The following is an 11,110-nucleotide window of genomic DNA, read 5'->3' as shown; positions in this document are numbered from 1 at the left end:
GTTGTTGCTGTTGTTATTATTATTATTGTATGCATTAGTTTATTTTATCTAAGTACATTATTATATATAATATGAAAATGCTGTACAAAGCTCGGACAGGTGCCTTAACACACAAAATCCCTTTATATGTATTTTTGAAACATATGGTGCCAATGTAATAATTACAATTATAAATTAAAACAAAAATGAAGATTTAATTTGTAGACTAATGTCATTTTTACTCAAGCAATAAGAAATATGAAAGGTGTTATCTATCTATCTATCTATCTATCTATCTATCTATCTATCTATCTATCTATCTATCTATCTATCTATCTATCTATCTATCTATCTATCTATCTATCTAACGTTATCTACAGTTCAGAGGGGCGTTTGTAAAACGCAGCGGTGACGCACGGAAAAACGCAACATATAACGCGTTTTTAAAAGTTCAAACTGTTTTACACCACGTTAAATCTGTTAAACAAAATTTATGAAACATGTCTAAATAGACAGCATTTTGGTAACAGCAGGCGTTCCTTCAGTTAGCTTTTTCCGTTATGTTGGGGTTGTGTACACATTCGTCATAAGGAGGACGTCTTAGCTTAACGAGTCTGCACAGACTCCTTCTTTTTCGATGCCCAGAAATGCTAGCTAGTTAGGTAGCTCACAAAGTTTTAGGACACACCCTGAATTCAGAGAGTTACAGCTACACGAGACTAGTTATCACCACCAGTGTTGTTTAATATCATGGGCGGGAGCTCTGCTTCTCCCACAATCTACACACAATAATCCAGCTCTGGAAAAATACGCTGGGAAAACAGCAATAATGTGGATATTCAGGATTGCAGCTCTTACGATATGTAAGTTATGTTTATAAATATTTGTACTCAAACTTGAAAAGTTACTGGTTTTAATGTTTTTATAACGTATCATACGGTTTTTACTGAAACATTTCTCTTTTTACTTTACACATTCTCCACTTTCTGTTTACCAACTATTTTCATTGACTATTTAAACCATATGTTACTTTACATAATGTTTTTTGGCTGTAGCTGGGTTTTCCATGAAGGAAAGATGTTTACTATAAAGAGATGTTTACTACTAGATGTCTATGCAATGTGATCCAAAACTAGGATCCCTGTAAAATATGATGTATATATCTATTGACGTTTGGTGTTGTTTGCCACACTAAATTAACATTAGTTAATAAGTGTTCCCATATGATATTCATTTCAGTAATTGACAACAGACTACTGTAAGCAATATCCAAACCATTTAGGCACAGCATACACATTGTTTCAACTATAACACTTAACACAATTAAATGGAGGTGAAATGTATAAGGTGCAGTTTGTATATAATCTATAAATCTTTGAACTACAGTTAACATAATGTGACTGAATTAGAAACAATTTACTTTTAAGTCCACAATCTAATGGGTAAAATCAAGATTTCAGACCAGTATTTTATATTGTCTCTTGTAGTTATTGGTTTGCACGCCCTGGCACAAGATCCTGATCACAATGATATGTGTACTGAGGGGAGTTGCTACCCCGCTACGGGTGATCTGCTGATTGGGAGAGCACATCGACTTAAAGCCTCTTCTACCTGTGGACTGAATGGGGAAGAGTCGTTCTGCGTCGTGGGCCAGTTAAAAACACATGACGAAAAAAAGGTTTTGTACCACAAAAGCCAGACTTTGTATTAAGAATGAATGAATATCTAAAAATTGCTGGGTTATTTTCAACCCAGCATTGGGTAAAAAAGGGACTAACCCATAATGGGTTGTTTCAACCCAAAATGCTGGGTTATTTTAACTCATTGCCAGGTCAAATATAAAAAACTTTGGGTTATTTGTAACCACTTGGCTTGTCCCTTATTATCCCAACAGGGGCAGTTTTCCGGACAGGGTTTAGATTAATCCAGGACTAGGCCTTAGTTATATGTGGACATTTAAGTAGTTTTCACAAACACACCTTACAAGAAACAATACTGGTGTGCATCTTGAGACAAAACAATGGCACTGATATATGTTAGGATATGTCAGTGCAAGGTGTTTGTAAATTAAGGCAGCTCAAACATGCATTTTAATTTGGGACTAGGATGTCCTGTCCGGGAAACCGACCCATAGAGAGTTATGGGTTATGATTTTGGAGTGATATGTGACTCAGACATGTTTTTTGTTAGATTTTGTTTAATATAAATATACTTTTTAATCGCATCTTAAATATAATGCATGCAAACTGAAGACATCACTTTTTGATCGTAGATAAAAAATGGTGTTGGATGGGATTAAACAATGTTCTCTTTGATCGCCCACGTTAACAGTCACTGTCTAAAAAACAATCATATCTCTGTTTGGAAAAATGTGAATGTGTGGTGGGAGGGAGGTTGAATAAGGATCCCTCTTATAGGAACAACTCAGATCCCCCAGGCCACCATTAAACTATCTGTTGCACATCCTTTGATTTATCTGCATGATATATTGAACACTACTGGTAGGAAGCCCAAGCTAATGCAAATGTGAAAATTAATGTGTGGTCTACTATATATCCTTATACTGTATATATCCCTATAGATTTGACTGGGAATATAATGCACTAATAAACAGCTCATCCCAGTGCTATTAAACTTTTGACCATCCTTCTTTAGTGGACCGCTTTTCTTTGAACGCAGACATTATTTCAGTGATTGTTTTCCCAAAGACACTTTTATTGGCAAGTTCATGTATTTGAATTGCTGTACATTTCATCTATGAGTTTCATCTGTGTGTTTAATGCTCTCATTTGTAAGTTGGTTTAGATAAAATGTAAATGTGTTCATGTAAGGGAGAAAATCTGCAGTTGGAGGGTGGGAAAAAAACAGGTGCATTTCCAAAACATCTGGATTCCTGCTGCATGAATGTACTTTGCCAATCCCCAATAGATTATATGCTTCTCACAGATTTATCTAACATCTGCATTTCTCGATCTGTTTATCCTCAGGAAGATGAATGTTTTAAATGCGATTCCAGACGGATATACAATGAGTTTACAAGTCCCAACAGCCATACTATTGAAAATGTGGTGACAGGCTTTACTCCTAACCGCCTTAAAACCTGGTGGCAGTCTGAGAACGGTACAGTATGTTTGTATCCATCCAATACACACAACATGAAAAACATACGCCAGTATTTATTTAAATAAATCATAATAGTCTCCCAAGCATTTATTTTAAATCACAAATATTCTGAAACCTGTAAAACACAATTGCAATTTTTCTCATGTCATCCATCCAGAAGTAATTTCACTGGATGAACATTAGACACGAAAGAAGCTTGAATTGAAAGAAAATAAGTAAGAGATATATATTGGTTATTTATGAGAAAGCTAACAGGAAGTATTGGGAACAAATGAGAGTTGAGTGCAGCTGCTGGGCGTGGGAAAACAGCTGGCTGTCTCCCTAGTGACCAGCCTCTATAGCAGTCATGCGAATGTACTGAAATCATGGGTGTAGCATACCATTACCAATTCTGGGAATTTATGACTTGGATGCTTTATTTGGCATTGGATTTCACTTGCATCACACCCTCTCAATCTGAATTGAAAAGTAAATGTATTTGCATGAAATGTGCAACTCATAAGGAATATGCTTTTATTTGGAAATGCAGTGTTTATATCAAAATGTCAAAGTTAGCATATTTTGGAAAGAAAAACAACATTTATTGATGTTAATTCCAGCTGATTGTGAGAACCTACAATGCATACACACACACACACACACGCACACACACACACACACACACACGCACATGCACACACACACTCTGTGTCCCCGTAAACCACGGTTATAGCATAATAAACATGTCATAATACACTATTCATGTCCCCGTAAACCAGATATACCAACCCATGGTGGTTTTCAGAAGAATGTGCAAAAGTTGTGTTACAAAATAGGATTTTTGTACATATTTGCTGTAGTATTAAACTTCTTTAAGACATATTAACTTCACTTAACTTAAAACATTATCCAGACCTTAAAACATATTGTACAGGTTTTTCTCATATCTTATATTTTCATATCTTTGTTTTAAAAATCTGCATTGTTTTAAATGTAAAGAAAATGTGAACTGGGAAGAAAGTTTCAACTTCTATAAGTTAAAGTATATTTACTTGGTACAATGAGCTCTTTTGGACAGTTTGAACCAATATGTTCAAATTTTAAATACCTGCTTTTATAAAAGGATCTAAGGTTTATACCAGTCTACAATACATATTTTATAAAATAAAATTAAAGACTGTGTTATTAGAGATAAAAATTTGGCTGATGGTTAATTGCCTAATAAATTTTGACGATTAATTGTCTGTTTTAATCTTTGGCAAGGTTCACCTGGCAGTAAATATTAATACACGTAACAAATATTTCAAAGTAATTATTTAATGAAAATTTCTTTCAAAACCGAAAAATTCTTCATAAGAAATAAACCCAATAAAGTGTGTGAAAAATAACTAAAAATAAAAATGCAATAAAACTAAACTGACTATACCAGAACAGGCCTTTAACAGCAGCCAATCCTACTTATGAAATATTAGTACTGGACCACATGTCTGTTAAGGAGAACCATCTTATACAGGCGCTACAGCTCCCCCTTGTGTTTTTTAAAGAGATGTGCAATCATTGCGGTGATCTGAAATGATGGCGATGATGTCAAACAATCACAATGAGATGATTATTTAATCATTGTGACAGCCCTTATAGAGGAGTTATAGAGGATTTCGTTAGATGCACGCGTGTTGCCATGGTTATGCGCCTGGCCCAGAGTTAAAGGAGCTTTATGTAACATTGACTTCAAGTGGTTGAACTTGGGAACCGCAGTCTAAATTTAAAATATTGAAAAAAAAATTCCTTTTCCCCTCTCGGGTTGCCAAACACATACAGGAGCGCAACTGACGATGGAAAACATAAGATTATCTGTTCATTTTATGTTTGCAATACTTTTTGTTGTCTTTAAATTACAAAACCTACTCATCTGGATTGTATTGACCATTGCGGTCTCATTTAAAGGGATAGTTCACTTAAAATTAAAAATTCTATCATTTAGGAGAGATCGGGCAAAAAGCTTTTTGGTTATGGCTCAATCATTCAAAAAATATTTAAGTTATTAGTGATTAATTATATTTTTACACAAGCAACACACACATCTCTGCTACAAATGAACCTTTTAAGTTTGTTTCTATTACTTACCATTCTTGGACAATTACACCAAACATGACAGAAGTGCAAATGTTACAAATTATCTGTCTATAATAGACAGGTATCTCTAATCCTTCATCTAAACATAGTTCAATTATAAATGGATTCAAATGTCTAAATATGTGAGAAAAAGCAGCACAATATGACAAAATTTTTTTTTATATGAGACCTATAGTCAGTAAAAAACATACTAAAGTGTCAAAATCAAATTCTGAGATAATGAGTATCAAAGTCTGATTTTAGCCATTCATTTCATTATGATTTCAGTCTTTGACTTGACCTTATTCAATCAATATTAAAGATATGAACAAAAATACATTTTGACAAAATTTTTGATAACACAGGCACATTTATTTTGTTGGCAGCCAGCAATCATTAGTATGCCTATTTAAAACAACAGCAAGAATTACGCAAACGTTAGCTGTTTTCATATCGTAACTGCTGAGGGGTTAGTTGTAACACAGCGTAACAATTAACCCCGCTGGGTGAAAATATTTTCAAACCTACCAAAAAAGTTGCTAAGAGCTGCAGACATATTTCAAAATGATGCAATGTTTTAGTCAGCAAGACACTGATTAAGATAACATAACATTGGTTTTGGTATCTTACACACCCAACTCAGAAACCCAAAAAACATATGATAAAAAAATTACTTACATGCCACCTAAACACTCTTTCATCAATAACTCTATAGAAAAACATTATACATTTCCAATAGTTTGCGGGAGATCGTCTTTTGGCAGCGTGAAAACAATCTCATTTTGTTACAATCTTGTATAAATTTGTACTGTATGTAATATATGTATGTTTGCTTGTTATAAAAAATAATCGACCTTATAAGGACCATGTTATTGATTATATGTGAAAGTCTACCGGTAGTTAACTTTGGGCCACAAAAGCCATTTGTTTATGTTCTTGTCGCTAAAACTCTGTACTACATTTATGTTTCATAAACCTAATCCCTGTTTTCCTGACCTCAATTATTTATTTTCATCAGGACTTGAAAACGTGACCATTCAGGTGGATTTTGAAGCTGAATTCCACTTCACACACCTCATCATGACGTTTAAGGTGAGACAGACAAACTAAATATGCACTGAACCAGGACACTCTCTTGAGGAATGTAGAACATGCATGTAGTCCTGTTTGAAGTGCTTCTTAAAGTCCGGCACCTTACTAAATCTGAACCCGATGTGTACATTTTTTACTGATGCACAGACGTTTCGGCCTGCCGCCATGGTAATTGAGCGTTCGGCAGATTTTGGCCAGACCTGGCAGGTGTACCGTTACTATGCCTACATCTGCGAAGACTCGTTTCCACACGTCCCAAAAGGGCCAATCAGAAAAGTGGATGATGTCATTTGTGACAGCCGTTACTCTGACATTGAGCCGTCATCAGAAGGAGAGGTGTGTAGTACATATAGGCCAGAATAAATTACTCTTTAATGTGTTCATGTTAATATTAAAATACTAATAAAAATTGTACATAATCCTCCATTTACCGTTATTGTGTGCTTTTGTTTAGGTTATTTTTAGGGCACTTGATCCTGCATTTGAGATCCCTGACCCTTACAGCCCACGAATTCAGAGTAAGTTATTATCGTGTCAGTACAGTAACGCTTCTGTGTTATATGTATTTTTTATGTTTGAGGTGCTCATGCAAAACCATTGCATGTGGTGGTGATGCATAATACAATTTTATCTATTTTACAAAATATTGTGACATTATGGGACACAAATGGAATTTGGAAAACCCATATGCATAATGAAAGCTTGACCATATGACCCTTACCATCTTCCATATAGTTTTATAACCTTTTTGAGTTTTTGTTATATTTGGTTTGGTTACTGATTGTGTTTGTTTTTGTGTGTTTGTGAATGTAGGTCTTTTAAAGATCACAAACCTACGCGTACGAATGTTGAAGCTACACACTCTTGGTGACAATCTGTTTGATGATCGAGAGGAGGTGCGACAGAAATATTATTACGCTCTTTACGACATGGTCGTCCGTGGCAACTGTTTCTGTTACGGCCATGCGTCTGAATGTGCGCCAGTCGGCAATGAGCCAAGAGATGAGGGCATGGTGAGTAAACACAAAAACAAACATTTCTCAACCAGATTCTTCCGGGATGATACATATTGAGTGTGTGTGTGTGTGTGCATGGTTCATGGTCATTGCATGTGTAATCACCACACGACTGGACTGAACTGTGAGGAGTGTGAGGACTTTTACCAAGATCTGCCGTGGAAACCAGCGGAGGGTCGCAACACAAATGCATGCAAGAGTATGAAAACTACAGATGCTTAATGAATTACATTTACATTACATTTTTATCTAAAGTGATTGAACGTGTATTTAATTAAGGTATACTTTTATCAGTGTGTGTATTTCCTGATAATCAAACCTAAATCGAATAACATTTGTTAAGATGTAATAACGTATTACATTGCATTACATTACAATACGGTACATTACATAAGATTTAATATAAACCCAGTTTGCTTTTAATCAATGTTTATATGACAAACATAGATATATCTTAAAGGGCCACTCCACTTTTTTGAAAACATGCTAATTTTCCAGCTCCCCTAGAGTTAAACATTCAGCGGATCTCCGGGTCTGGCGCTACCACTTTTAGCATAGCTTAGCATAATCCATTGAATCTGATTAGACCATTAGCATTGCGCTAAAAATAACCAGAGGGGACTATTTTTGGCTGCTACGTAATACCGTATAGTATGGAATTATGGAATTTGACTTCGGACACAGCTATAGTTAACTAATTCATCAGTAAGGGAACATTAAATAAAAACTGACCATTTTAACTTTTTCTTTTTTTCTCAGAATGCGAGTGTAACCGTCACGCAGATTCCTGTCACTTTGACATAGCAGTGTATCATTCATCTGGGAACGTGAGTGGTGGTGTTTGTGATGATTGTCAGCACAACACACAAGGTCAATGGTGCGAGAGCTGCAAACCCTTCTATTACAAGCACCCTAAGAGAGACATCAGAGACCCCAACATCTGTCAACGTAAGTGAAATGCATTATGAAATGTAGTCGAGTAATAATTTCCATATTATGCTTTGGAATGTAATCGAGTAAAAGTTTTGTACTTTTGAAGAAAAATGTACTTAAGTAGAGAAAAAATGCTTTACTACTGTCCACATTTGTGTTTAGCTTGTGACTGTGACCCCCTGGGCTCCCTAAATGGAGGCTTATGTGACAGCGCTACAGATGCACTGAGAGATACGATTGCCGGACAGTGTCGTTGCAAACCTAATGTTAAAGGACAACGCTGTGACCACTGTAAAAACGGATATTACGGCCTTAGTGATGACCCACTAGGATGTCTGCGTCAGTAAATGCACACACACAGATCTGCTTTTTTGTACATTCTTTCACAGCTTTGAACTTTGAAGCATTTCCTTTTTGTCTATTAATAGCGTTTATGATTGTATTTGTCTTTTTTTTTCTTTTATGTGTGTTTAATGGACACAGCATGCAGCTGTAACCCTCTAGGCACGCTCTCAGCAGGGTCTCCCTGTGATATACAGACAGGAAACTGTTATTGCAAACGTCTTGTCACTGGACAAAACTGTAACCGGTGTTTGGTGAGAGCGCGCATAACAATACACTTGGATGACAATGGGAATACTACATATTGTATACATACTGTATTATTGCAGAAATGCCATCCTTTAACTTATGTTTTTACTTTCAGCCTGAGCACTGGGGTCTCAATCATGATATGGACGGCTGCAGACCATGTGACTGTGACATTGGCGGGGCTTTGAATAATAAGTAAGAACCAATCAGCCATAGACCCATACAGTCTTTTTAATAATGTATATATGAATAGAATTTAAAATTTTCACGGATATATACAATTTCTCCAATTTCTAGTTGTTCTCAAGAGACAGGACAGTGCGTATGTAAGGAGCACATGTTTGGCAGACGTTGTGACCAGGTGCAGTCTGGGTACTACTTCGCAGGAATTGACTTCTACACGTTTGAAGCAGAGGACGCTTCTTTTGGGCCGGTATTTGAGCTCTGCATACTTTTAAAGCAATATCCTGAGTTTAGTATAGTTAAGCCATTATCTCTCAGTTAGTAAAAGTATAGAAAAACAAAGCAAAATTGTGTTACTGCAAATACCAGAAAACTACAGCTGAATTACCTTTAACGCTTTGAACCAAGGCTATCTCATGGCAATTCGTACGTATTTTACGAGGTGGCTAATTTGTGTTAATTCGTATGACCACATGCGTACATTTTTGTTCGATTTGTTTTGACCCCTGTGACGTTGGGGTTAGGGGTGGGGTTTCATTATTGTTTTGTATGGTAATCGTATGTTTTTTTAATGCTTTTAACCAACGCAATTTCATGGTTATTCGAACGTATTTTACGAGGTGGCTAATTTGTATTAATTCGTATGACCACATGCGTACATTTTTGTACGATTTGTTTTGACCCCTGTGGCGTTGGGGTTAGGGGTGGGGTTTCATTATTGTTTTATGATAATCATACTTTTTTAATGCTTTTAACCAACGCTATCTCATGGCAATTCGTAGGTATTTTACGATGTGGCTAATTTGTATTAATTCTTATGACCACATGCATACATTTTTGTACGATTTGTTTTGACCCCTGTGACGTTGGGGTTAGGGGTGGGGTTTCATTATTGTTTTGTATGGTAATCGTATGTTTTTTTAATGCTTTTAACCAACACTATCTCAAGGCAATTCATACGTATTTTACGAGGTGGCTAATTTGTATTAATTTGTATGACCACATGCGTACATTTTTGTACGATTTGTTTTGACCCCTGTGACGTTGGGGTTAGGGGTGGGGTTTTATTATGTTTTTTATGATAATCGTATGTTTTTTTAATGATTTTAACCAACGCTATCTCAAGGCAATTTGTACGTATTTTACGAGGTCGCTAATTTGTATTAATTTGTATGACCACATGCGTACATTTTTGTATGATTTGTTTTGACCCCTGTGACGTTGGGGTTAGGGGTGGGGTTTCAATAGGTTTTTATGATAATCGTACGTTTTTAATGATTTTAACCAACACTATCTCAAGGCAATTCATACGTATTTTACGAGGTGGCTAATTTGTATTAATTTGTGTGACCACATTCGTACATTTTTGTATGATTTGCTTTTGGCCCTGTGATGTTGGGGTTAGGGGCGGGATTTGATTATTGTTTTTTATGATAATCGTATGTTTTTAATGCTTTTAACCAACACTATCTCATGGCAATTCGTACGTATTTTACGAGGTCGCTAATTTGTATTAATTTGTATGACCACATGCGTACGTTTTTGTACGATTTGTCTTGACCCCTGTGATGTTGGGGTTATGGGTGGGGTTTCATTATGTTTTTATGATAATCGTACCTTTTTAATGATTTTAACCAACACTATCTCATTGCAATTCGTACGTATTTTACGAGGTCACTAATTTGTGTTAATTCGTATGACCACATGCGTACGTTTTTGTACGATTTGTCTTGACCCCTGTGACGTTGGGGTTAGGGATGGGGTTTCATTATGTTTTTATGATAATCATACTTTTTTAATGCTTTTAACCAACGCTATCTCATGGCAATTCGTAGGTATTTTACGATGTGGCTAATTTGTATTAATTTTTATGACCACATGCGTACGTTTTTGTACGATTTGTCTTGACCCCTGTGATGTTGGGGTTATGGGTGGGGTTTCATTATGTTTTTATGATAATCGTATGTTTTTTATGCTTTTAACCAACGCTATCTCATGGCAATTCGTACGTATTTTACGAGGTCGCTAATTTGTATTAATTCGGATGACCACATGCTTACATTTTTGTACGATTTGTTTTGACTTCTGTGATGTTGGGTTTA

The 11,110-nt window shown here is 35.8% G+C and overlaps 1 protein-coding gene across 1 annotated transcript in view; it reads left to right on the top strand.

Annotated features, from left to right (window-relative positions):
* Nucleotides 1-1,402: 1,402 nt before the first annotated feature.
* The window catches only part of lamb1b (laminin, beta 1b), a 34,616-nt gene continuing 24,908 nt past the window's right edge, over nucleotides 1,403-11,110 (top strand). The window contains exons 1-12 of the mRNA XM_073866839.1: nucleotides 1,403-1,657; nucleotides 2,967-3,099; nucleotides 6,212-6,285; nucleotides 6,433-6,621; nucleotides 6,740-6,803; nucleotides 7,099-7,300; nucleotides 7,382-7,500; nucleotides 8,061-8,249; nucleotides 8,397-8,573; nucleotides 8,718-8,830; nucleotides 8,941-9,020; nucleotides 9,123-9,258. Coding sequence (XP_073722940.1) covers nucleotides 1,418-1,657; nucleotides 2,967-3,099; nucleotides 6,212-6,285; nucleotides 6,433-6,621; nucleotides 6,740-6,803; nucleotides 7,099-7,300; nucleotides 7,382-7,500; nucleotides 8,061-8,249; nucleotides 8,397-8,573; nucleotides 8,718-8,830; nucleotides 8,941-9,020; nucleotides 9,123-9,258 — 1,716 coding nt within the window. The 5' untranslated portion in view covers nucleotides 1,403-1,417. The remainder of the gene's footprint in view (nucleotides 1,658-2,966; nucleotides 3,100-6,211; nucleotides 6,286-6,432; nucleotides 6,622-6,739; nucleotides 6,804-7,098; nucleotides 7,301-7,381; nucleotides 7,501-8,060; nucleotides 8,250-8,396; nucleotides 8,574-8,717; nucleotides 8,831-8,940; nucleotides 9,021-9,122; nucleotides 9,259-11,110) is intronic.

Source organism: Misgurnus anguillicaudatus, chromosome 1 (genome assembly GCF_027580225.2).
Source record: "Misgurnus anguillicaudatus chromosome 1, ASM2758022v2, whole genome shotgun sequence".
Taxonomy (NCBI): domain Eukaryota; kingdom Metazoa; phylum Chordata; class Actinopteri; order Cypriniformes; family Cobitidae; genus Misgurnus; species Misgurnus anguillicaudatus.
The sequence above is the reverse complement of the archived record's forward strand: the minus strand, read 5'-3'. Positions and strand labels throughout refer to the sequence as shown.